At 33.1% G+C, this 25615-nt stretch overlaps 7 protein-coding genes and 1 non-coding gene across 13 annotated transcripts; 6 read left to right on the forward strand and 2 right to left on the reverse strand.

The window, feature by feature from the left end:
* Positions 1-1668: 1668 nt before the first annotated feature.
* LOC116342859 (glutamine--fructose-6-phosphate aminotransferase [isomerizing] 2-like) lies at positions 1669-8844 on the forward strand. 6 transcript variants are annotated; one of them, XM_031770639.1, is made up of 10 exons: positions 1669-1763; positions 3314-3395; positions 4893-5090; positions 5172-5491; positions 5741-5882; positions 6305-6331; positions 6994-7154; positions 7219-8058; positions 8129-8392; positions 8477-8844. In XM_031770639.1, the coding sequence occupies exons 2-10, from the start codon at positions 3389-3391 to the stop codon at positions 8585-8587; spliced, it is 2070 nt and encodes a 689-aa protein (XP_031626499.1). In that variant the 5' UTR covers positions 1669-1763; positions 3314-3388; the 3' UTR covers positions 8588-8844. The 6 variants fall into 6 exon arrangements, with proteins under 6 accessions (XP_031626499.1, XP_031626500.1, XP_031626498.1 ...); XM_031770640.1 differs by having other exon boundaries at positions 1706-1724; XM_031770638.1 differs by lacking the exon at positions 1669-1763 and adding an exon at positions 2444-2556.
* A 345-nt stretch (positions 8845-9189) lies between these two features.
* On the forward strand, positions 9190-10193 carry LOC116342983. Its single transcript, XM_031770834.1, has 2 exons — positions 9190-9489; positions 9585-10193. The coding sequence occupies exons 1-2, from the start codon at positions 9414-9416 to the stop codon at positions 9977-9979; spliced, it is 471 nt and encodes a 156-aa protein (XP_031626694.1). The 5' UTR covers positions 9190-9413; the 3' UTR covers positions 9980-10193.
* A 331-nt stretch (positions 10194-10524) lies between these two features.
* Positions 10525-15935, forward strand: LOC116342989 (gamma-tubulin complex component 6). Its single transcript, XM_031770841.1, has 7 exons — positions 10525-11864; positions 11946-12099; positions 12192-12324; positions 12502-12718; positions 12797-15100; positions 15181-15494; positions 15566-15935. The coding sequence occupies exons 1-7, from the start codon at positions 10623-10625 to the stop codon at positions 15768-15770; spliced, it is 4569 nt and encodes a 1522-aa protein (XP_031626701.1). The 5' UTR covers positions 10525-10622; the 3' UTR covers positions 15771-15935.
* A 1116-nt stretch (positions 15936-17051) lies between these two features.
* Positions 17052-19264, forward strand: LOC116343007 (beta-1,3-glucan-binding protein-like). Its single transcript, XM_031770870.1, has 6 exons — positions 17052-17331; positions 17652-17668; positions 18080-18219; positions 18304-18447; positions 18507-18889; positions 18995-19264. Exons 1-6 carry the CDS (start codon positions 17140-17142, stop codon positions 19199-19201), a joined length of 1083 nt encoding a protein of 360 aa, XP_031626730.1. The 5' UTR covers positions 17052-17139; the 3' UTR covers positions 19202-19264.
* Positions 19265-19470: 206 nt separating this feature from the next.
* On the reverse strand, positions 19471-20512 carry LOC116343008. Its single transcript, XM_031770871.1, has 2 exons — positions 20377-20512; positions 19471-20319 (listed from the first exon to the last, which is right to left on the reverse strand). The coding sequence occupies exons 1-2, from the start codon at positions 20419-20421 to the stop codon at positions 19591-19593; spliced, it is 774 nt and encodes a 257-aa protein (XP_031626731.1). The 5' UTR covers positions 20422-20512; the 3' UTR covers positions 19471-19590.
* An 870-nt stretch (positions 20513-21382) lies between these two features.
* LOC116342776 (endocuticle structural protein SgAbd-6-like) lies at positions 21383-22114 on the reverse strand. Its single transcript, XM_031770515.1, has 3 exons — positions 21901-22114; positions 21651-21817; positions 21383-21587 (listed from the first exon to the last, which is right to left on the reverse strand). Exons 1-3 carry the CDS (start codon positions 22047-22049, stop codon positions 21538-21540), a joined length of 366 nt encoding a protein of 121 aa, XP_031626375.1. The 5' UTR covers positions 22050-22114; the 3' UTR covers positions 21383-21537.
* A 635-nt stretch (positions 22115-22749) lies between these two features.
* Trnai-aau lies at positions 22750-22823 on the forward strand. Its single transcript has one exon. It is a non-coding gene; the product is annotated as a tRNA-Ile (tRNA).
* Positions 22824-24249: 1426 nt separating this feature from the next.
* LOC116342775 (tubulin-folding cofactor B) lies at positions 24250-25491 on the forward strand. Its single transcript, XM_031770514.1, has 3 exons — positions 24250-24435; positions 24629-25116; positions 25246-25491. The coding sequence occupies exons 1-3, from the start codon at positions 24337-24339 to the stop codon at positions 25364-25366; spliced, it is 708 nt and encodes a 235-aa protein (XP_031626374.1). The 5' UTR covers positions 24250-24336; the 3' UTR covers positions 25367-25491.
* The last annotated feature ends 124 nt before the right edge of the window (positions 25492-25615 follow it).

A 25615-nucleotide genomic window follows, 5' to 3' on the forward strand; every position in this document is an offset into this window, starting at 1 on the left:
TCCGGGAACAATTCGATTTTGTTCCGGGAACAATTCGATTTTGTTCCAGGAACAATTCGATTTTTTCTATAGTAAATTTTTCAAAAAAATAATTTTATTCGTCGCAAATTCTAAAAGTGATATAATAGCACTCTGTCTCATTTTTTCCGAAACAACAGCCAAGCAAAATTAAATTCAATAAAAATAAGAGAGTATGCTTAAAATGGAACATAAGAATTAACGAGAGCTTGAGAAAGAGGTGCTCATCGAAAAAGCGTTTTATACTAATCGAGATATTGCGGAAAATTTTCAGAAAAATATGCTATTCCGAAAAAAGTCACTATTCGCGAAAAAAATTCGAGAAAAAAAATCGGGAAATTTGACTTTCAGGAAAATATACTATTCGTGATTTCATTTTCGGGAAAATGTACCGTTCGGGGAAAAAAAATCGGGAAAAACAAATTCGGGAAATCAAATTTCGATGAATGCTAACAAAATAAGTGTTGTTCGATCGGCGCTTCTAAATGAAATGTGACAAGCTCAAGACTTGAGCCTCAAGTTGCATACGTCAACGGCCATAGACACACATACTATTGTGATCAAAAAGTAGTAAGATATTGGCATTTTGAAGGAAACCGTTGATGGAATTTTATCGTTCCTTCTATAGGTAAATAGGTTCATCCCTCATGCACTCCTATACCACGTTTCAGCGCGATACAATAACTATAAGTATACATTTGTGGACTTGTTCAATTATACCTCAAGTGACTTCGGCTATTTTCATAAAATCAAACTTGTTTGAAGGTATAATAAAATTCCAATTCGTTATGATAGGTGTTTGGTATGTTCAGCAAAATTGTTGGCCAGTCCATAAACTTTAATCATGTGCGCAAGAAATCAAAAATATTTAAACATTCAATGGTAATGGCTAAAAACTAAAAAAAGATCCAAAAATGGGTAATTTTTCATTTTTTAGCACATTTTCACTTAAAACATAAAAACTTCTGCCTCAAACCTGTTGATTCGCGTACGAGCCATGATTCTGTTGATTTTCCAAGATGATGAAAAGTCAGAGGTTTTTATTTGATATTATTTTTGACGACGAATTTGTGAATTAAAATTGGCTGTATTAAATGTAAATTGTATTATTTTCAGACCATTTTAGCCCAAAAAAAGAATTGGATCAGCAGAAGTATTGGAAAAGGAAGACAAATTTTGAATGAAAATACAGCAAGCAATACGAATGAAACAAGTGCGCTATAGTTATTCTGTTCAGAGGACTAGAAAGATGAATTGTCGGATTTATACAAGCGCAACTGAAAAATGGTTTTTTGCCATGTTGATCATAATTCGCTACACTTTTTATATCGGTGAAACGCAAAACATGGTAGATAGAATGCGACAACATAAAAATTACAATTTTCATTTTATTATTTTTATTTTTATTTTTATTATACGGTTTAAAATTGGAAATAAATCTAAATGCTGGCACAAAGATATTTGAATGATGAAAACTTCTTGATTCGCATGCCGCAAGCTTTTTATCCAAATTCCATCGTTTCGAATGTTCAACACGAAATGGAATGGTCATGAGTTGGTTTGACGTTTCATGTGTCACGTTTGCACAAAACATATCAGTACGTATCAGTACATCAGTAAAGTGTTTTGTATGCAATGTGATTTTTTTGTTTCTATTTCTCATTCTTCAATACCGGCTGATAACATAAAATAATGTCCGTCAAATGGTAATACATAGATTCGCTAAGAAAACACTGTTTTTACTTGTAAGTTATGAGTATCAATTAGTAAACAATGAATTAAAATAAACAATAGTAAATAAGATGTGTATTTTGAAAAAAATACAAACGGTTGTAGAAAATAGTGTAAATAGTATATATCATTGTCGCCGGCTTTATCAATCAGTATGACAATGCATGTGGTACCAAATTTCATACAGCTGATTCACTCAGATCGATTTATAGTTTCTGCATGGTGTCGTTGTGTATCACAATGTTCGCGGCGCAGTTAACGTATCTCAGTGTATTGTGTTACAATTAAATACGTTGATTAAATTCAAAGCGACGTCATTGTGGCACTTTGCATACGCAATCGATGGAATCATCAAGTTCAGTACGCCCAGACGATACAATACTTTCAATTAGTCTATTTATACAAATCGATAACTGAATACGCTGCTGGTCACATAAAGTTTTTGGCTATCCATTTCAACGTTTTCTTTTGTGATGCTTCATATTGAAATAGCTACTGTTTTCTTTTCTTTCTTTTTTTGTTTTCGCATAAAAAAAAAATTAAACGCTGACGGCGTAGTACCCGCGTTTACACAAGTGATAAATAAATATATATGTGTGTATATATGCGTGTATTTGTAAGTTATTCGTGTCTTTCTTGTTTTCTGTGTCTTTACAAGCCATTTATATATATGACCAACTAGTTTTGTTGTTCCCTTTCATCGATCCAGCAACGAGTATTAAATAAAATGTGATAAATTGGCAAATCATGACTTTAGTGTTGAATGTGAAGCGATTGTGAACGGTTATACGTCCAGCTCATTTTTCGGTACATTTTTTCCTTAACAAAATACGTGAACGAAATTGGCAATTTTTTTTAAATGGTTCCTTCTTTATATTTGAGAAAGAAATACCATCTTCATTTGTTTTAACAGTTTTTGTTGATTAAATTTGAAAGAAACCGAGTAACAAAAATTACCTTTCGAACCGAAGTTCGATTCACACTGTGCCTGCAAATTAATACCTGTTGAATATTTAAACGATTTTCTTTCACATTTTATGCCTAAAAATATTACGTAAAAATATTTCTCGCCAATTTAATTCGGAGAGTCATCAATTTTCAGAAGTTGGAATTGAATTTCCAATAAAGTTCAAATTTGTCGAATATTTTTTGTTTGTTTTTTCAAACTAATAATGGCATTGTTTAATTCGAAGTTACTCAATTATATTTTAAAAAGAAACACTTCGAATTTAATATAATTTTAAAAACCAGAACAAAATTAAATATTTCAGCTAAGCTCCAATAAGCAAACATTGCTTACATTGACCGCGTATTCTCGTTGATTATAACGTGGCAAAACCTAGTACATACATATATTTATTTGTAACGTGCATACATACGGCGCCATCAAAATGATGCAGCTTATGCTATAGTATAAAAAATTTGTGTGATTGAGTACGCAAAGTGAATAAATAAATGAAATTTGGACTAAAAAATTAAAATATTGTTGATATATGTGAATTTAGAACCGTGTGTGGATTTCAATTCAATTAATTTCGAGTATTTTTCATTGTTTCTCTTCCAGACAACAATTGGCTATTGAAGCAGTGATTTTATTTAAAAAAAAAAAAAAACAAACAGAGTATATACTTCATCAAAAATGTGTGGTAAGTTTATAATGAATCATTATTCCAAATTCTTATCATATTTTAAGCGTGTGGCAGTGATAAAATCAAATTCACATATTCCAAACGACCAAAATAGCGACCAAATCAACAAATTCCCTGAAAACAGAACTGATAAACAAAATACACATGTTTGGATGATGCTTGATAAAAAAAAAGTTATTTAAATGTGTTTAATTAGAATTAAATCGTCTGAAAACACGACACTGAGCTTAGTTGTTTTTCAACTATGTTTATTCAAAGCAACTTATTTCCGCATAGAGACATGTCTTCACGATAATTTCTAATTATATGCTAAATGAAGTATTAAAAAATGTCAAAAATCTCGATCAAAAAGTACGAAACTGATCAATTTATAGTTGGCTAAAGAATATCGGCGACACTATTTGTTTCCTGCGATACTTGAATCACATCGAAGTCAATGGATGCAAAAAAAAATTGAAACCAAAAACAACTTTCACTTTCTTAAATAAATTAAAGATTCAAAAATATTCACGGAGAGAAGAAAAAAATAAAGTCGAGCGTGTGTGTATGCGCATATAGCTATCGAAACATTTCCAATTAGTTTCGATGACTGTGACGTCGGCACCATAAACACAAATACTCTGATTTTATAAGCATTTTTGCTTGTTTTCATTGGAATCATTTGTAATAATAGACGACGAGCGTATGATGTGTGTGGTGAGAGGCGTTCACAACTCATAATAACTGCTGGCTATATGATCTAGTAGAGTCTTTTGTGTCAGCCGATCGACATTTAATAACGGGATTATTATTACTCCGACAATGGCTATATCAATTGTTGTCTCGTGCACATTTTACTTTCAGCTTCAATTCATGCCGTCGCTGATTTTAATCCCGTCACCATCGTATTGAATTCGTTTTCCATTTCAACTGGCATATTAATGGTTGGCGTATCGTTACGTTTCGACTTTTACATAAATGATTCCGGTATATGACATTTGAATTTTATAAAACTAGGACCAAATCAACAAATATGCTGTTGAACTTGTAATAAATGAAATACAATTTCTTTGCTTCACTGCAAGTCCCCTTGACAATAGTCAAATGAATTCAACTCATTGAAACGAACATAAATCACGAGAAGAAAGTTTGCGTGGGCAATTTTGAGCTTGAAAAAAGGTTTTTCATCTGCAATAATATGTAAAATTAATGATTTCATTTGATCAACCAATGCTATAATGACATTTAACCCCGATTAGTATGCGACAGCGATAAAAGTTCCAGGAAAAAAAAAAAAATTTCATCATTTATTACATTTCTGAAGAAACGATTCTTAATATGTGTCCTTTACAAAAGCTATTCAGGTTTTTTTGGCGATAAACAGTAATCACCGCACTCAGTCGGTCAAAATTGATTATGTCAAAAAGTTTGCATAATAATTCCTCTATGATAACAAATTTAGAAAAAAAAAGTGTGAATAACAAATGATGTTGTTTTCATTTTCATTTTATTCAGGAATATTTGCATATTTGAATTACTTGACACCGAAAACTCGGAAAGAGATTTTGGATTTATTGGTAACCGGTTTGAAACGTTTGGAGTATCGTGGTTACGATTCGGCCGGTGTTGCTATTGATTCAAACGATGGCGAAAATATGGTATTATTTAAACGATCTGGAAAAGTGTTTGTACTCGAAGAAGCAATCAAACAAGGTATACCATCAAAAGCTGAAATTCAATTATTCATTGAATGCTTATTTTTAAATTACCCGTTTTTTTTTTATTGTGATGTAGCATGTGAAGAGGGTAAAACAAAAGCCGATTTTGAATTATATACTCATGTTGGTATTGCGCACACAAGATGGGCAACGCACGGTGTACCGAGTGAAGTGAATTCGCATCCACAACGATCAGACGCCGATCATTCATTTGTTGTTGTTCACAATGGCATTATCACCAATTACAAAGATGTAAAAAACTATTTGGAATCAAAAGGTCACACATTTGAATCAGACACAGACACGGAAATTATCGCAAAGCTCATCTACCATTTGTATCGTGAACATCCAAACTATTCGTTCCGTGAGTTGGTCGAACAAGTTATTCAACAGCTGGTGAGTGCATTTTGTATGCGATTACAAATGGCAACCAAACCTGGTTGACCTTCATCAATTTTAATTTCGAGTTTTTTCTTTCCTTTCTTTCTTTGATATTCTAATTTCGTTTGCTTTTTATAATCGTGAAATCGATTTGGTATTTATGCAAAAAAGAAATCACATTGACATGGTTAAATTAACAAAAAAAATAATAATAATCGTTATTTATTGTTTTTTTTTTCACTCTGTGTTATTGTTTGTTAACAGGAAGGTGCATTCGCTTTGGCATTCAAGTCAAAACATTTTCCCGGTGAATGTGTAACAACGCGACGTGGATCGCCACTTTTGGTTGGAATTAAAACAAAGACACGTTTGGCTACCGATCACATTCCCATTTTGTACGGTAAAGGTAAAAAATTAGATGCATTTGACTATGTGAACTTTTAACAGGAAAAAAAAAAAATCTAGTTTGACAAACGGATCACTTGAACATTGACGATCGACCAGTTTAGGAAGAGACAAAGACTCCGAGCCGGACAATTAGACAAAATTTACAATTTTCAACCAGCCTTTGGCAATGATTGTTTCAATTACACGTTTTTCACATCTTCTTGAATGTTATTTTTATGTTTATTTTTGTGGCTTTTTTGTGTGATGTTAATAATATTCATGCTATTTTCTCTCGTTAATTCAATGAAAAGAATGAAAATTTCACAAAATGTGAAAATGATATCATTTACCATTTTAATACAAATTTTTTAATTTTTTTTTTTTTCTGTGTTACACATTTAATCGAAACACACACAAACATACATCAAACTGATTTATCAGATGATAATATCGCTAGCAACCACCAAGGTACGATTTTATTTATAAATGTTCTTTCATTTTATTTTGTTTTCTCAATCGCAATCATAATTCTTTTTTCAACATATTTTCGAAACAATTCAAGTGTGGTGAATGGTTTCTACTTATTGAAGCTCTCCATATATCATTTATCATATCAACAAAAAATAATTTAATTTTCACGTTGCTTTTTTATGGTGTGGTTCTTCGTATTTATAATTTTGTTGCACCGAATTTAATGAAAACAAATTTTGAAATTGCGCAGTGATTGTGTATATTTCATTGTGTACACTTGGGTTTCTGGTGCAATCGATTTTTTTTTAATTATAAGCTTTTTTTACGTAATATTTCTGGTACCTTTTGTAATGGACATTTTTGGCCGAAATTGATGAAATTTTTTTCATTTTTAAATCATTTTCAAAAGTACATGTATGTTTTCTACCATTGATTTTTCATTATTTTTACTTTAAAAGTACACTTTGGCATATGGAACTAATGGACACTTTTATTGCCTAATTTGGTAGCCTGACAATTTTTTTCTTTGACCATTTTATTTATCTGAAGAAACAATACATAACATTTTATCTAGATAAAGAAATATTCGACAATTGTTCTAATTTGTATGGTGTTTTTTTTTTTTTTTGCAATGTTCACTTTGAATTCCTCACATGTAGAACATCGTCCGCGGAACAATAGTATTCCCGACATTCCGATTTTGCCACGCACTGATAGCACATCTGAATTTATGCCAGTCGACGACAAGGAAGTTGAGTATTTCTTTGCATCCGATGCATCAGCCGTTATTGAGCACACAAACCGAGTTATCTACTTGGAGGTAAGGGTGATTTTATTTAACAGTTGCAACTTAAAATAATGAAATGCCGGTGTTTTATTTTTAGGATGATGATGTTGCAGCTGTTAAAGATGGTCTATTGAGTATTCATCGTTTGCGTAAAACGCACGATGATCCACATGCACGTGAAATAACCACATTGAAAATGGAAATTCAACAAATAATGAAAGGAAACTATGAATATTTCATGCAAAAGGAGATTTTCGAGCAGCCAGAGTCTGTGATCAATACGATGCGTGGTCGTGTCATTTTCAAACAAGAGAAAGTTGTTTTGGGTGGCATCAAAGACTACATTCCAGAAATCAAACGTTGTCGTCGTTTGATGTTGATCGCCTGTGGAACATCATATCACAGTGCGGTGGCCACACGTCAGTTACTTGAAGAGCTCACCGAATTGCCAGTCATGGTTGAATTGGCCTCCGATTTCTTGGATCGTGGCACACCAATTTTCCGTGATGATGTTTGCTTCTTTATTTCACAATCGGGTGAAACGGCCGACACACTGATGGCATTGCGTTATTGCAAAGGTCGCGGTGCATTGATTGTTGGTGTTACAAATACGGTTGGCAGTTCGATTTGCCGTGAATCACATTGCGGTGTTCACATTAATGCTGGCCCAGAGATTGGTGTCGCATCGACAAAAGCATATACATCACAATTCATTTCGTTAGTCATGTTCGGTTTGGTTATGAGCGAAGATCGAATTTCATTGCAACAACGACGCTTGGAAATTATTCGCGGCCTCGCTCAATTAGAAAATCAAATTCGCAAAGTATTAGAATTGGATTCAAAAGTTTATGAATTGGCCAAAGAGCTTCATACATACAAATCGCTCTTGATTATGGGCCGGGGTTTCAATTTTGCCACATGCTTGGAAGGTGCATTGGTGAGTATGAACTTGAGTGAACACTTTCGAAAAAGACAATGAATTCATTTTTCTTTTTTGAAAATTACAGAAAGTCAAAGAATTGACATATATGCACAGTGAAGGTATTATGGCTGGAGAATTAAAACATGGACCACTGGCATTAGTCGATGAACAAATGCCAGTACTTATGATTGTACTTCGCGATCCAGTTTACAAGAAATGCATGAACGCATTACTTCAGGTCAAAGCTCGTAATTGTAATCCAATTTTGATTTGCGAAGAAGGCGATTCAGAGACTATAAGTCATGCAGACAAAACTCTTGAGATACCACAAACAGTTGACTGTCTTCAGGTAAGGATGAATGATGAGGAAATCAGAAAAGTGACTCAAATATGGAAAATTCATGGATTCTCTTTTGTTTTTCAATTCATGCAGGGTATTTTAACCGTCATTCCAATGCAATTGTTGGCCTATCACATTGCAGTGTTACGTGGCTGCAACGTTGACTGTCCCCGTAATCTCGCCAAATCCGTGACAGTCGAGTAGAACAAGCACAAATTAAATCGAACCTTTTGTTCCTTCTAAAAAGAACGTCTATTTTAATACATCCATCTCTACTGTCTATTTTAATCGAAAACAATGTAATTGTAGACATTTGAAAAATGTCAAATATTTAAGAATCTAAGCACGTTTTTACTGTTCATTTATCATTTTTGTTATTGCTTTTTTTTATTGCATGTGTATAACGAGATTTGAATTCTAAATTCACGTTTTGTGTATATTTTGACCATATATCACATTCGCGCGCTTTTCTTTTACTGTAATTTTTATTTGATTTATTATATTGAATTTTATACATGAATCTTTTTTTAAATGTAAAACAAATAAAATAAAAACAAAAACATGATTAAAAATCATTGGAATTTGTGGTGATGGAAAATTGATTCAAAAAAGAAGAATAAACGGTTCTTTTATTTTACAACTTGATAGGTGCATTGACATATGGTTTGTACACGATCAGGAGTGCGTTCACAACGTATTAGCTCTATGTAATACATGTACACGCACACAATGAAACCGTTTTGGTGATTTAATTCGCGCCAAAATAGTTCAACTCTTTCACAATTGATGGTATGTGGCATTCTATTTCATTCAAAATCCAGACACACATATGCACGGACGTAAACAATCAATTTCGACATTTCTTCATTTCGAATTTTTCATTTTATTTTTTTAAATGTTTACAAACTGTTGACTGAATAGTTAAAAGTGAATTTTAGACGTTTTTAAAAATTGAATTTTAAAACTTGGCCGAAAATCAAGTTTTTAAAGTATAGCTTCTTCCGTCAGTTCAATTATTACATAAACAAAAATGAGCGAGCTACCTTTGAATTCAGTGGAAAATACCCGTGATAATTTTATAGAAGAATTCGACAACAACGTGACTTGTAATCGAATTTTCAATTTTGTATATTATTTGAGCATTGAATTTTTCATTAAACGATTAATAATCAATTTTTTTCGATATATAATACATTTTCAGCCAAGTCTCCGGTCAAGTTGTCAATGACGGAACGAAATGTCATCGGCGGATTGAAACAATTGACTGAATTGTTGTTTAAGCAACATTATAAACAAAATCAAAATGATGAAAATGACGTCACCCAAAGTGAAGAATTTTTGCAATCGGACGAAGTGACAACCAGCACAGAATCAGAGCCCAATTCGAGTGATATGCAATCGGATAAAGAAAACAGTGGAAATTTTCAACGATTTTTGGATAATGCAATGGGAAACGGACACGCCGAATCGTTTTGCGCCATGGTGGTGAGACAATTGACAAGTGCTGATTCGATTCAACACAGCGAAGAATGGCATCGCGGCCAATTGGATGCATATAATATGGCACGTCAACATTTTTTCGAACGCATTGAATAGACGTGATCACGATGTGATGCGAAACATCTCACCAAAAATCAAATTGATTCGTAAAAAAAGACCGCAAATAAGTGTAACATAATAAGGTTTTGGATATCATTTTGTCATGATTACTATTTTGATTCATTTTTGGCCACAATGGGCGTTTTTCTAAACTTTTTTACACTTGATATCAAAACTCATTTCATACAGTATTTATTTTAACAGCATTTTTTAAGCAATTTTTTAAGGTTTTTGTCATTTTAATTTTGTCTCAAGGTTATGTTCCTAAATAAAATACGAAAAATGGTTTAAATAAACAAAATCATATGTGTATTTTTTAATTTATATTACGAACTTTCCCTCTAATTTTATTGTCATTCCGTCAAAAAGTCCGTTTATTTTTTCTACACTTTGAATCGCTCCGCACCGAATATAAACAATGTGCTCAGAACGCAGCCATTTCTCTCTCTCTCTTTCTCTACTGGTGACCATGACACTGTCAATTGTCAAACAATGAAGAAAATAGCATCGATGAACTGTCAAACTTTTGGTGTGTACACAAGTAGTTTAGTTGCACAAGTTTAAACGAATTTTCAATGATTTAAAACGAATTTCAAGCTAAACTTAATCAAATGTGATTTATTTTAAATGATTAACGAAAATGGATCAATTGAAAATCGGTGAAAAGTTGTCACATCAAATGAGCATTCAGTTTTTGTTGGATGAATTGTGTAAAAGTATTTACAAAGATGTGAATGCATCGAAAGATGTAATTGCGCATAGTTTTTGCCAGCCATCTGGTCCACAAAAGTATGAAATCATCTCCGAGGACCTATTGAAAAAATGTCGAAAAAAATCATTCGAAATTTTATTGAAAAAATCAAATGTAAAATCAATATCTGCAAATCGGTCGATATCAATAGATGAAGGTTTTTCGGATGCCATTGATCCAGTGCGTGAGCTGAAATACAGTCAATTTGAGTACAGTATTTTTGTTGGTGAGATGCGACCAAATTTCGGACCCTACGGTTTAATCAATGATCGGCTAGAGAAGAAGATTTTGGAAAAACATGATTTGTTCCAAGAATGTGTTCGATTTGTCGATGGCAACGACTATTTTTGCCATGAACAAAATGATGGTTATTCGATTCTGTGGTTTCTTACATTGCTAAAAAATGAAAGCAAAATCGATACATTGTTGACAATTGAGTCGTATTTTCCACTTGCAATCGATCAACTATCATCGATTCCAGCGAGGCAACCGAAGTACTTCAAATTAAATTGGCAACCGAGTGTTGAACTCCAGAAAAATCCATACTGTAACGCAATGAGAAAATTGAACCGAAGGACAAAACAATTTCAATTGCCTGCAATAATGAACGAAACAATAAAACATTCGATTGCCCAAATTCAACCGAATTTGGTTGAGGAAGTATTGGAAAAAGTAAGAAGTCGAATTCGTCCGAGCAATATTTACTACGAAGCAAATCGATGGGAACATCAAGGTTTACGAATACCATTGAACAAAGACACCGATCCAGTGCTCATTGCATCATTATGCGAAAAGAAATTTTGCACCGAATTACCAGACGCATCGTTGAATTTGATGGCATTAACAGCGGCCAAACAAAAACAACACTTTCGCGTGAGCATCATTGATAGCAAACGATTTAATGAACATATCAAATTGCTGTTGATCGGCATTGAATCCGAATCATTTGTATACGATGCAAACACCATGACATTTAGCTTACTTGAAAATTTAACCATCGAAAATATAATGCCCGAAACAATTGCACATTTTGTATTGGATTTCATCGAATGTGGTGCATGCTATAAAAGGCTAAAATCACTAATTGGTACGAATAATTTTCAACTGAAATACAATGGATTTGTATTCAAGGTTCGTTTGTTTACCCATTTTGAGCCAATTGTGTGGATTTATTCAAATGAATTATATTAAGTTTAATCTTCATTGAAACAGGCTCTGTGTTCAAGTTTGGATAGATATTTGGAAACATTGAGAAGTGCTGTCATTTTTGAGAAAGAAGAAACAATTTGTGAGCTATTAGTTCGAGTATCGCCACTGATTAAACAAGTTAGAATTTTGGCCAAATTGCTGGCCGTCCATCCAAGTGGTAGGTTATCAATTAATTAATAATCAATAAATTTTTAACATTAATTTTTAGAAAAAGACTATTAAAATAGAAAATTTTTGTTAACACAATAGATGTTGGTCGAGAAATATCGTATGGTTCGGATTTTCTCGGATACTTGTATACACAAATCAACGACGTGACACAACAGGATGTATACGCTTTGCTGGTGTTCATTTTATCTCAATGCTGTGATGTTTATTTTAGGTATGTATTTGTGTTTCTTGCGTACATTCTGCCACCGCCAATTTGAAAGTATATTTGAAAATTGCTGTGGCGCTCATTTCCCGGATAAACTATTTTAAATTTCCGAAACTATGAGCTCGTGTACACTATATGTCATCTCCCTCGGTTTATAAATGTATGTGGTTACTTTCATTGCAGACGTTTCTCCAATTGGATTTATCATGGAAGCGTCGAAAATTCGGGCCAAGAGCTCTTCATTGAGTTCGTAAACTACTATCTACCAAAAACGAAGCCATTCTTTGACAAAGCTTTTGTGATCAAGCAAACTTCAGTGCCAGGTTTCCTACTGGGATGGGAACACTCAATACTGTCATGCGGCAAATACTCAAATCTCTTAAAAATTTATAATCCAATGGTGAGTATGATTTCATTTCAATTTTTATTTTGAATTGTGTCAATTGATGTGTATTTCGAACTCTTTCTTTATTTTCAGCATCCATTGCTATCAATAACACCACCCCAAATCACAGTTTGTTTGTCATTCGCTCAAATTCGTGCCGTGGAAGCGGAATGCCAAAGATATGAATTAATGGCTCAATCGGTTTGCGGTCGGCCATTCAAACTTGAAGATTTATTGAAGCGTGATCGGGAGAAGCGTCATAAATTAGTACAATTGATGGCCAACCGATCAAAATTAATTGTAGAGCAATGGAAAGAGGATAAAAAAGCGGAAGCAATCAAAAAGCATGAAAAATGTGAAAAAGATCGCCTAGAATTGATGCAACAAATCGAAGAAATTCGTGAACGAAAGTTACGAAAGCGGCGTGCAGAAGTGGAAGCCGATCGTGAATATTTGCGTCAGGGTGAATTTGCCGAATTGGAACTATTAGAACGAGAGAATGAACAACGCAGGAAAAACATCGAATACTATACTGAACTCGCTAAAATTATCGACGCACAACAGAAACGAACCGACACCGAAATCGAGTCTCTGAAATTGAAAATATCGTCCAAACCTGATGACCTTCATCCGGATGATACGGAGAATACGTTGGTAAACTTCGACACAGAGGCAATGGAAAGTGAAGATTCCGATGCAGAATCCGTTTATTTTGATGCCGACAAGAGCATGACATCAAGCACATCAAGTAAAGCATTTCAATCGCCGGAGATTATGCAAACACCTGAAATGATTCGTACACCAGATATGATACGAGTCACTTTACCCCGAAGTACATCTGACTTGATCAATTCAAATGTGGTTGATACATTGGCAATAGATCGAGCAAGAAATCGAGCAAATGTTCTGAATTCAAACATCGACTTGGCGGCAAGCGATGAAGTCACACAAAGGGTGAATATGGCGAACGCGCCATTGACAGATGCTCAAAAGAATAAATTGAAAATGTTGCAACAAGAATTTGGCTTGGTCGATGCGAATGCAAATGCCGCACAAGTGACAATTTTAGCACCGGTCGTAATGACCGAACTACAGAAAAATCGTAATAAAGTGTTAGCATCCGAATTTGGCATTACAGAAGCTGTTGTAAATATAGCGGCCGAGACTCGTGGCACGAGTGGCAATGATGATTTCAATCGAATTAAAAAATTAGCGCAAGGACACAAGCACACCTTCGCACAGCTTGATGAACTAAATGCAAATAAACCGATGTCAGATTTGCAAATCAATCGACAAAAAGTGTTGGCACAAGAATATGGAATAAATGTGACAGATACACGAACAACGAATGAAACATCGATTCGAAATAAATTGAAAGCAAGTCTCAGCTTGGATTTGGACAATGCACAATTGGGACGATCAAATTTATTATCGCCAAAACCATGCCAAAGTGATTTCATCGTTTCACCAATGTCAACCACGTCTGATGAACTAATGGCGTGTTCGATGACCGAACCATATCTTGATAAATCTTCCAGTAAAATGAGCGACGAAAAAACTCAATTGAAATTAGATTGTGCGATTGCACAAGATAATCAAGTAAATTTCGAGCAATTTTCAGCTGATGTTGATAATCGACCGACTCCGTTGAGCGCATTGAATACGGCCGGCATCGAAAGAAATAACGGTGAATTTGAATTTAATATGCCATACAAAAGTCAACCAACATTTTCTGAAATTTTGCGCCCATCGTCCGGTTCAAGTAGCATTTTTGATATTTCATCACGATTGAGTGCAACCCGAAACAGCAAAGCAACACCACCATCACCAATCAATCAATCGTCGAAATCGCTATCGAAAACCGAACTACAACACCTGAGCTCAGGCAACTTGGCCTTTTTTCTGGAACAATCATTCACCATTCCACTTCAAATCTATTCTAACATCCTTAACAATGAAATTCTAAAAATATTCTTCCATGATCTTGACATATTGTCGCACTTTGAATGTTTCCGCAACTATTATTTTATGATGGACGGAGAATTTGCGAGCAATATTTGTGATGGATTACTAAATAAATTGAAAACTGTACAGAAACCAAGCGAACTCCTCAGTCCGTACGCATTACAAGCCATATTGGAGAATGCACTACAATCGAGCTGCGGTGGCACGAATAAAAATGCCGAGTATTTATCATTTTGCATTCCAAAGATTCCCGATAAATTTGACCTCGCTTCGCCGAACGTATTTAGCGAACTTCATCTGAGCTATACAGTTGCACAAGAGTGGCCGCTAAATCTGTTGCTAAGCAATGAGGCCATCGATCATTATGATAAAGTATTCCAACATCTTCTCAAATTGAGACGCATTACATGGCTGCTTGATGAATGTTTTTATGTTAGTTTTCCGTTTGATTCTATTAATTCAGAAGCAACAGTTTCAATGTTTCTAATTCATATTCTTTTTTTTTTTTGTAGAAATTAAAGGACATTCGAAAGCAATCGGCTGAAAAGATTCAATTGTCGTCACAATTTCGACATGTACAGCATATACGCCATAAATTACTTTGTTTTATCAATTCACTGCAGAATCATAATATATCAGTTGCGATTGAAGGTTCGTGGCACAAATTTCAAGATGATCTAAGAACCGTAAAATCAATGGAAGATCTGTACAAAAAACACACCAAATACTTAAAACGTGTCAAATTCTTGTGCATGCTGAATCGAAGTAGCAATGAGTTTTATGTGAAAATTGAGGATATTTTTGTGGTTATTCTTCGATTTTGCAAGTAAGAACCAATTGTTGTTATGGTTTTTTGGAAATGAACGCTGATTGATTAAATTTGTCTTTTGTTTGCAGTAAACTTCAATCGAAGAATTGGAAATGTGATAACCATGGAGTGTATTCACATCCAAATTATGATAAATTAATACAGATCGAGGAAGACTTCACGAATCTCATCAAGTACATCATTTATGCGGGCAAAAAAATGTCACAATGTGGTTATCAGGCTGAAATAGCCGAATTCATTTACATGATCAACATAAACGGCTTCTACGATTAATACTAATACACAATAAGGTTACTGACCCTTAAAAATACGCATATCTCAAATTTTTGTGAAAATGTACCATATTTCAACTAATTTAAACTTTGTTGTGTAGAAAAAATTAAAACAAAAAATGTTGTTTGTTAATAAAATTTGCTAAACGCACCTATTGAATGAAAATTATGTAGTTCAAATGTTTGCGAACAACTTATTTTTAGCGACGACTTCTATCGCGGTAAGATGGTTTAAGTTTGGTATGACTTATATATGATGATGTAATGTATAATGTGATGTAAAGGGCTACGAAACCAATATCCAGATAAATTTTTTAAGTATAAAAGTAGTAGTACTCGTCGCATGCTGATAAAAATCAGAGTAGTAACAACAATTGAAGGATGAGAAATTACATAATACATTCTTAATTGGCTGTTTCACAGGTATTTATAATTCAGTTGTTAAGCGTGTGTATAAAGAATAACGTCAATCACTGATTTCCTTAAATTACTAACAATTAACCAAAACATATTTTTTCTACAGCAACTGTTTTGGGAATCAATATGCACATCGTACGTAATTATTATGACAATGCGTTGGAAGCACCAAATTAATTAACCTTTCAACGTTGCGAATCAACTTCAGTTTGTGTGGTAATTTGATGGCGAGAATTCGAATTATCATTGCTTTATTATACTTATTCGATGAACATTTGCAAAAAAAAAGTTCAAAATCTAGAATCTGAAAATGAAAATACATATCTTCAAAAAAAAAATGTTCACACATTTCCTCGCGTTAAAATCCGCGTTGAACAAGTTATATACCACATCAGCTATCGAATAGAATTTACTTAATCAATTAATTTGATGAATAATTGCTTTATATTCAGACCAGTGTGTAATGTCAACAAAAATAAAACAACCGTAATGATTGTTATTTACGAAAAAAGAGCCGTTAAATTCGTGACCATATATTGTTCGATATCTGTATATAAAAGAAGCAAACGATAAGTTAATCACAAATCTTGCACAATACATTTAATATATTTGTATTTTTAAAACTCGTTTTCAATTCAGTGTTGCGACCTCGAATCATCTCTGATGCTGCTGTTCTTTTCTATTTGCATTTAAACTTGTTGTGAATTGAAACAATTTTGCTCTTTTCTTTCTTTCTCTCTCTACTCTTCAAAGATTCTTTGATGACGTAATATACATATAGTCATATTTGCAAATAAAGTTCAATGTAAATATTAATTCGAGTCGTAAGAGTGAACAACTTGTTTCTTTAAATGTATTTTCATTATGCTCGTATTGAATAGTATTTAACTGGGTTTAGTTACAAGTTTGTCAGTTCGATCTAAACCGTGAAACGTGAATATTCTCAGAAGGAAATGCTTTCAATTTTTATGCTGTTATGCATCTCAGCAATTTCTATTGCTGAAGATTGCAAGCCAACAATCACAACGTCAAGTGGTTTTGCTGCACCCACCAAAATGTGTGCGGGCAATTTAATTTTTGAAGAAACGTTCGATAGTTTGGACAAAAACAAGTGGCAACCAGAAGTATCTATCTGGGGCGGTGGTGTAAGTTAAAAAAAAATAATGATCAGACATTATATTAAGATATTTTTAGCTAGATGAATCAGTTCAGGCAATCGATGTCAGGCGCTGAAAAGTAGCGACAACAATAGAAGTGGTTGTTATAGTTATAAAAACACTTCCATTCTTACAAACAATCACTTCCATTGTTTTCATTTCATTTCAGTCTTGTCCTGACGATAGTAGCCTGAGCTGATTCAGCTGGCTGAAAATATCTCCATATCATAATATAAAGTAGATATTACTGATAAAGATAATCTACAAAAACTTTTGGTATTTTAATTTAATTTTTATGTTTTAAACAGAATGGCGAATTTCAATGGTATGTTGGTATGTGTAAAGTGGAAAAACGACATTCCTCATTTTTCGAATGCCTTAAATATTCGATCACAAACTACAATCAAGGAATAATAATTATTTTTTATATAAAAAATTTGTATGTGAAACGTCAACAATTGTGTTGTGTTTTGATGCCAAATCAAAACATTCAGTGGGAAAAATACAATAATAATTGTTTTCAAGCATTTTTAAAAAATCTCTTGGTGAAGCTATGTACAAAGAAAAAGTTCTTTACTTGCATTGTTTATCAATTTATCTTTTTGGTACAATTCACTAAATGAGAAACAATCGATTAAATATAACTGACCTAACACGAATTCTCTTATAATTTTCATATAAAAATTCAAATTTCGTATCAAACGGGCGACAACCTCCGAATATCTGTCAACCAAAGGTATGTGTCAGACGACGAAAATAGCTTTGCAAATGGTGGAAAACTGCATATAAAACCAACATTAACTGCAAATAAAATTGGTTACGATGCCGTTGAAAATGGCTACGTGCGTTTAGACGATTGCACCGATCCAAATAAAGGTTCGAATAATATTCGTTGAATTTTGTGGAACTTTGTTAAATATTGTTTTTTTTTTTCGTTGATTTTTCGGGTTCGGAATAAAGAACATTGTGAGCGTCGCGCTGGTGGAGATATCATTATAAATCCAGTTCGAAGTGCACGTTTAACTACGGCAAAGTCATTTTCATTCAAATACGGTCGCGTAGAAGTTATTGCAAAAACACCGCAGGGTGATTGGTTGTGGCCAGGTTTAAATGATAATCCATATTCTTAAACAATAATCATTTAATTTAATCCATTCATTTAGCTATTTGGCTACTACCAACGCAATGGAAATTTGGTGAATGGCCACGTTCAGGTGAGATCGATTTGATGGAGTCACGTGGCAATGTTAAATATGGAAATGAAGATCAAATTGGCGTTGAAACGGTTTTCTCAACGCTGCACTTTGGTCCACGCTGGGATCAAGACGCCTATAGAACTGCATCATATTCACGAAGCAATGCATCTGGATACAATAATGATTTCCATAAATATGAATTCCATTGGAATGAAAATGGAATAAAATTCTTTATTGATGGTACTGAACTCGGTTTTGCTGATGTTGGTGAAGGTTTTTGGAAACGTGGTGGATTTAGCGGTGATAATATTTGGGCATCTGGTACAAAAATGGCACCATTTGATGAAGAAGTATGTGATTTTCTGAGTGAAAAATAATCGCTACCCAAAAGTATTCAAAATGTATGTCGATGCAAAGACACAAACTTAATACAAAAAATTGACTATATTTTTCAGTTCCATTTTCTCATTAATTTGGCTGTTGGCGGTACAAATGGTTATTTCCCAGATGTATGGAATCAAAATGGTAAGAAACCATGGGAAAATCACTCATCAAAGGGAATGAAAGACTTTTGGAGAAATCGATCACAATGGCTCAGATCGTGGCGAGATAGAGAAAAGTCGTCATTAATTGTTGATTCCGTCAAAGTGTGGGCGCTTTAAAATGTTATTCATTAATATTCCAATTTTTAATGACAATCGTAAACAAATTTAAGTGAGAACAAACTGTAAACTGCATTTTATTGTGAACATTTTAAATTGAAAGAGTTATAAAATGTTTCTATTAGATAAAAAAATGGGTCGTATAAATTTATTCAATAATTGAATTGAACTTCAGCTATTGGGGCAGAATTACACATACTGTCCTATCATAATATGCAATGGAAATTGAGAAAAAGTTGTTTTGAAAATAAAAAAAAAACTCAACTTAATTACCTTTTCCGACATTTTCAATCGTTTTCAATCGTTTTCAATCGATTAATGTGTCGTGTGAATATTCGAAAATATCAAGAAACAGTAAAAAAGACCGTTTATTATTCTTTAAAATGTCCTTAGGCATTTAATTCTTTTAAAAATTTCTGAACAGATGGACACCTATCTCTTAAAATATGTTCTGCCTCGTCGTTGAAACCGTTGATATTTTTGGTGTTAATGCTTTCAAAACTTTCCAAGATTGAATTTAGTTTGGTGAATACATCAGTTGATTTTGGTCCGTTTTTTGTTTTTTTCCAGTTTTGAATTAAAGATAAACTTCCAATTAAATCGGCAAACTTTTCTCTCGGTATATATGGATTTTTTTTTGGTGGTTGTAAAAGTTTTCCCAAATTGTTCAATTCAAGATATTGTCGCACTAATGTAGATTCATATGATCTAACTGTGTTGAAATTTTTCCCGGGAGTTTTTTCTTTTAGTCCATTTACATATTTGGCGTAGACTGATTGAAATGATTTACAGCATTGATTATTTTCTTGAGCTCTTGCCTCCAATTTTGATATGGTAGTTGAAAAAGATTCAAGCACATGGTACAATGAAATTAATTTCTTCTTGAAATCTTCATCGGCATTCTTATTAATATGATTCTTAAGATAAAATAGTTGGGTGTTTGTAGGAATCGGATTAAACAACTTCGAATTGAGTGAAAAACACTCAAATGTGGACAGAAATATCGGTTGTAGAGGTTTTAGAATTTTATCTAAAAGATCCGTTGCTGGGTCAATTATGAATGTTTTCATCAACGCATCAGGTTTTTCATTGCCATCGTGACATAATACCACAAGTATCTAAAACGAAGAAGAGTTGTAAAAAAAATTATCGTTTGATTAATCTGTTTCACTTACATGAAGTGCAAAGACAACAGCAAAAATGGCAGTAACAACACGCATTTTATTTTATTTTTCAACGACAAATTTTCTCACAATGTTTAACTCAACACAACTTCGCAAATTGCTTACTCAGAATGAAACAAAATGTCTTTTTGTAACAAAAATCATCTCCAGACGAAATACTTTTAAATTCAAACTTATTTAACAACATTTGTCGTAAATGCGGTGCTAATACCGTGGATTTAATGTGTTCGAAAGTGACAACACTTCAAAAATATTTTTTATAACGATTGGAATTTTGGAATTTAATATTAACATTTCTTATTTTTCGTGCGATCAAATTGACGTCGTTTAGACGATAAAATGTGAAATGTTATTCAAATTTATTCGAACACATATTTGAAAAGCGAAATCATCCAATTGTATGTCAATATACTTGGAGTTCTCAAATCGATATAAAGATCGATGTAAGATTTAATTTCTTTTTTAATTGAGAAATGTAGAAAATACTCAAGAGCATAATTAAAACAGCAAATAAATACGATTTTCTGGATTACATGTGTCCAGGCGTATAAATAATAATAATAATAATAATCCTTTGTCTAAAAACATTTTACGTTGCATGCATAAAGTAATGAGTAAATTCTGAATATTACTTCTGTTTCCTAAGAACTTCGGTATTGAGATCTTACCTCATGTCAAATATTTAGTTTGCTTTCGTAACGAAAGTTTCGTTCTCGTTGAAATTTGCCCCAGAACCATAAGTAAAAATACTTTGATCCAGAGAGCGCTCTTCTGAGGAGGAGGGACAGTAAGGAGGAGGAAAGAGCTGAAAAGGATCCTTCTTCTCAAGTGAAGAAGAAAATGTTTTTCAACTCCATGCAGATAATTTAAATAAAGTACCTCAATAAAGCATTTTGTCCATTCATTAATGCCAATTGTAGCACTTTTTGGATGCATGTACAGTATACGTCCTTCCGTTCACTCTATAACTATATAAATTTAGCAAGAAAAACACATATTTCGGTTGATAATTGATTGATTTTATTCTCGAGTTTGCGTTCACCTTTATTTATCACTTGAAACAACTTTGTAGTAAATCAGATTTTTTTAAAGAATACTTGTCCGAGGAATTCATTGTGTTTCTATATCTACATTATTTAGAGAGTAAAGATTTCAGTGAACTTTTGCATTAGCTCCTTTTTCGATGCCACCCGGTCCAGTACCTGTTCAGATTATAGAATCAAACGATCACAAATCAGTAGTTCCCTTAACAATAATAAACATACCAATTGTTGGATGAAATCCAGTCTCATCTGCATAGTAAGTGACCCAATATGTTATGCCATCAGCTCCAACAAAAGAGTACGCACCACTTTTGACTACTGCTTGTTGTTCGCCAATCGTTTTTAACTGTCCCGTTTCAGAAAAGATTTGGCCATTATCCAATTCGTAACTAGAATAAATAACACGAGCCAATTAAACTACAGCAATTCACTTTGTTATTTTCTTTGATCACTGTATTAAAGAAAGACGTACGTGAATAAATAATTTCCAGAGCCATCGTTGTTATTTGTTTCACGAATAACTTGTGGTTCTGGTTCAGATTTTTGTAATTGTGATGTTTGTGCCAACGCAATGGCAACGACTGACAACACAGTCATCAACATGAACAATTGATTTGCCATTTTATTTGCGATAAAAATTCAATCAACTTTATTAAACAATTTTGAGGCAACTGATTTAACAATGCAAACCATCAGACCTTTTATATTTACCATCAATTTTGATCGGTTAATATCGATTATAGTTGCTTTTCGATGGTAGGGCAATAGCATTGAGATTACACATAATCACATGGGATAATTCAGTCGCGTGTCTCATTTTACGGTACCTTACAACAGGTTAATCTTACGCTCACCTTAATCATTATTACGCAAAGTGTCATAATCGAATCGATTCATGAACATTTTGTTTGCATGAAAGTAAACATCATTTGATTTGCGATTCGTTTTAAAATATTGTAAAACCCTTGGGGCATACATCATTTGTTTGATGGTAGCAGTCTAGGATGCTCTGTTTTATCAATTTTATTGTTTTTGATATAAAACATTCATTTTTAAATGATTGATTAACCATGCAAATTAATCCTCATTCAACACACACAAAACTTTCAATATAACCAATTTTCTACTTTTTTTTCAAAATTACGAAAACTTTTTTTTTACTAGGCCTAATAGTGGAAGAAATCACTTTCAACTCATATAAATTTGCATAAATCGAGTTATTCATTCAGTTACAAAAATAGAATAGAGCAATGCCGATATAATATGCGATGAGTGCTTGTTACAACTAAAGAAAACTCAATTCGGTTGACATATTCGCATGGGCCCATTAGCTCAGTTGGTTAGAGCGTCGTGCTAATAACGCGAAGGTCTACGGTTCGATCCCGTAATGGGCCAATATTTTTTTTCACTTCATTTCTTTTTCCAGTGGTATAGATTCCATAGATATTATTCTTTTCTAATTTCAAATCAACGAAAAAAAAATAAATATTTTTCTTTGGATGGTTTTTTAAGAAGTAAATATTTTGAAATATAGTCATGTTTTTTTCCACACAATCCCAATTTTCAGATGACATAACAAAAAAAAAACTAAAAAATAATTGTTCTTGTTGCCGAAAGAGGAGTTATTGAACGGTTTTTTTCCATTAAAAGCAGAAAAACGGTAGTTAATTTATAAAAGAATATATGCGGTATTACAAAAAAAATGTTGATTATAATCCTATTCCTTTAGTAATCTTAATGCTTTTTAGCTGATTTTTCTGCAAAGGTCATGACTTTGGGTCATATTTCTTTAAGTAACCATTTGCGGTGCTTAAATAATCATTGGTTTCACACGATTATTCAATTTACATCGCCCCAAAAGACGCTGGCAACAGATTCCGTCCGTATATTTTCTGCAACAGATAAGCATTATCACTTTCACAACCAATAAACAGTGTATCTGGTAGAAACAGAAGAGTGGCATAGGTCATAGCATTTATGTCTTTGCAATTGGTGTGTTCAAGGTACTTATTTCATCAAAATTGAAATGATAATGACATTTAAACATCATCGATGGGTCTCTGTGCACACCGTGATGAAGCTTAGACAGCCCGAAGCATCACTTTAATTGACATATTTCATACTACACACCATAAATTTTCCATCAAATTGAATTACTTTACTTACAATCTGACCGAAAATACAATATCTTAACGATAAAATTTAATCCTTTTGACCTGAACGCAGTTTTGGTAACAAAATACTTGGCATCTCTTTGCTTAATCATGAATTACTTAACTAAACTTTAATTTGCGTGTGTACATATTATTTTTCATAAGCGTTGATTTTATTGACATATTAACCCACAGAAATGTTAAAGATTTTATGAAATGCTTATGACATGAAATGATTCACCTGCAAATCGAATGATTTCATATTAATTTTTGGAAGCGATGGTATTAAATATTTGCACATATAGAATTCTCTTTTAAATCAAATTGTTAAATAACAGCCCACGTGAATGCAACATAATAAATATATCATATGTGTTTTATCATAAATATATACAATTGTGTCGATGGAGACGGTCTGAATTATCATTTCAAAAATTATTCTGGAAATTAAGCAAAAACGCATTTTTTTTATTGTGTATATAAAGAGTATGCCATGCATTCCACATAAAATCTTGTCACCATACAGATCTAAATTGCTTGAATGATTTACAAATTTTCGAAAACTAAACATTAAAAAAAAAACTTAGCGAACATTTCAAATCGTTTCTTCGTATTGTATCTTAAATGAAACATTGTGTATGTATCCAACTTCATTGTGATCGTTGACATTTGTCAGGTAAAACAAAAGTTCATCGCAACATTAACAACAAAACTCTAACCGTAGAAAGAAGTGAATTTTGATTTGCCGGATCGAAATGGGTGATTTTGTTCAAATAAACGTATCAAATTCTCAAAATGACACTGTTAGTTTTGAGAAAAAGTTCCCAAGAGATATTAAAATTGCCGAGTTAAAGGTAATTTTTCAAAATCAATGAACATTTGGTTCAATCATAATTTGTTTTTTTATATTATTAAATCAAATTCGTTGTGTATATGTGTGACTCATCGATGTCTTTTAATGGATTTGACCAGAATTGGATGTGTGATTTGCATGAAATCGCCATGACAGAATTTCCAATTAATCGAATCGATATTTAATTTTAACAGGGAAAATTGGAAGTCATAACAGGTGCCAGTGCTGGTACAATGCAACTGTTATTATTTAGTGGGGACAAATTGATTGCACAGTTGAACGATGATGAAGCCGAGCTCGGTTCGTTTGCAATCGAAAATGATATGCGATTACATGTTGTGGACAATGTTCAAAGTTTTATCGACGATGGAAATGTGGAAAAATTCGATTTGACCGACAAACAATACGATGAACGTCGCAACACCGTCCGTGATTATTTGAAAACACGCCGTTTGGGTAAATACAATGACGATGAAATGAAAGCCATCGAAGAACGTAAAAAACAAGAACAACTTGAACAAGAACAAAAAGCTGAATCGATTAATATTGGCGATCGATGTTTGGTAACAGCAAAGGGACCACGTCGCATTGGAACAATCAGATATAAAGGCACATTTCATCTTAAACCGGGTATTTTTATTGGCGTCGAATTCGATGAACCGTTAGGCATCCATAATGGCAGGTAATATTCATAGAGAATCTATATTAGATAAACAAGTTGTTACGTATCTTTCGTTAACAACATTCAAATAGCTTGAAAATTCGTATACTGTTTCTCTGAATGGACGATTATTTTTCTCTTTCTAAATAGCGTTGATGGCACGAAATATTTCGAATGTCAAGAGAAATACGGAAGTATGGTACCCATCGGTGCTATTGAAGTCGGTGATTTTCCTCGCGAAGACGATGGCCTAGATGATGATGAAATCTAACATGAATCTCTATCTACCGCACGGCTTTGAGCTTTGAAACTAAAATGTGATTTAAAACAAAAATAACAACAAACAAATGATAAAAACAAAGAGATTTTTCAATATAAGTTTTTTTTTTCTGTCAAGTATAGCTTTTTTCAATTTTGGTTTGCAACCGATGTAGAATCCACTAAGATTTGCTTTTATTCACTTGTCAGCATTTTAAATTTGCATGTGAAATAAAAAAAAAGAAAAAAAAAATTGAGAAAA

Source organism: Contarinia nasturtii, unplaced genomic scaffold (genome assembly GCF_009176525.2).
Source record: "Contarinia nasturtii isolate CC-2019 unplaced genomic scaffold, AAFC_CNas_1.1 Cnas_scaffold_928, whole genome shotgun sequence".
NCBI lineage: Eukaryota > Metazoa > Arthropoda > Insecta > Diptera > Cecidomyiidae > Contarinia > Contarinia nasturtii.

Coding starts and splice junctions, on each gene's coding strand:
- LOC116343008 (XM_031770871.1), bottom strand. CDS start 20,421: ATGCGTGTTGTTACTGCCATTTTTGCTGTTGTCTTTGCACTTCAT. Junction 20,320..20,376: donor CTGTTGTCTTTGCACTTCAT/GTAAGTGAAACA, acceptor TCTTCGTTTTAG/ATACTTGTGGTATTATGTCA.
- LOC116343007 (XM_031770870.1), top strand. CDS start 17,140: ATGCTTTCAATTTTTATGCTGTTATGCATCTCAGCAATTTCTATTGCT. Junction 18,220..18,303: donor TTGCACCGATCCAAATAAAG/GTTCGAATAATA, acceptor TTCGGAATAAAG/AACATTGTGAGCGTCGCGCT. Junction 18,890..18,994: donor TGGCACCATTTGATGAAGAA/GTATGTGATTTT, acceptor TATATTTTTCAG/TTCCATTTTCTCATTAATTT.
- LOC116342859 (XM_031770639.1), top strand. Junction 5,492..5,740: donor AACAAGTTATTCAACAGCTG/GTGAGTGCATTT, acceptor GTTTGTTAACAG/GAAGGTGCATTCGCTTTGGC. Junction 6,332..6,993: donor TATCGCTAGCAACCACCAAG/GTACGATTTTAT, acceptor CCTCACATGTAG/AACATCGTCCGCGGAACAAT.
- LOC116342775 (XM_031770514.1), top strand. CDS start 24,337: ATGGGTGATTTTGTTCAAATAAACGTATCAAATTCTCAAAATGACACT. Junction 24,436..24,628: donor TTAAAATTGCCGAGTTAAAG/GTAATTTTTCAA, acceptor TAATTTTAACAG/GGAAAATTGGAAGTCATAAC. Junction 25,117..25,245: donor TTAGGCATCCATAATGGCAG/GTAATATTCATA, acceptor CTTTCTAAATAG/CGTTGATGGCACGAAATATT.
- LOC116342776 (XM_031770515.1), bottom strand. CDS start 22,049: ATGGCAAATCAATTGTTCATGTTGATGACTGTGTTGTCAGTCGTTGCC. Junction 21,818..21,900: donor TCTGGAAATTATTTATTCAC/GTACGTCTTTCT, acceptor TATTTATTCTAG/TTACGAATTGGATAATGGCC. Junction 21,588..21,650: donor TGGATTTCATCCAACAATTG/GTATGTTTATTA, acceptor TAATCTGAACAG/GTACTGGACCGGGTGGCATC.
- LOC116342983 (XM_031770834.1), top strand. CDS start 9,414: ATGAGCGAGCTACCTTTGAATTCAGTGGAAAATACCCGTGATAATTTT. Junction 9,490..9,584: donor ATTCGACAACAACGTGACTT/GTAATCGAATTT, acceptor ATACATTTTCAG/CCAAGTCTCCGGTCAAGTTG.
- LOC116342989 (XM_031770841.1), top strand. CDS start 10,623: ATGGATCAATTGAAAATCGGTGAAAAGTTGTCACATCAAATGAGCATT. Junction 12,100..12,191: donor GCTGGCCGTCCATCCAAGTG/GTAGGTTATCAA, acceptor TTAACACAATAG/ATGTTGGTCGAGAAATATCG. Junction 12,325..12,501: donor TGCTGTGATGTTTATTTTAG/GTATGTATTTGT, acceptor CTTTCATTGCAG/ACGTTTCTCCAATTGGATTT.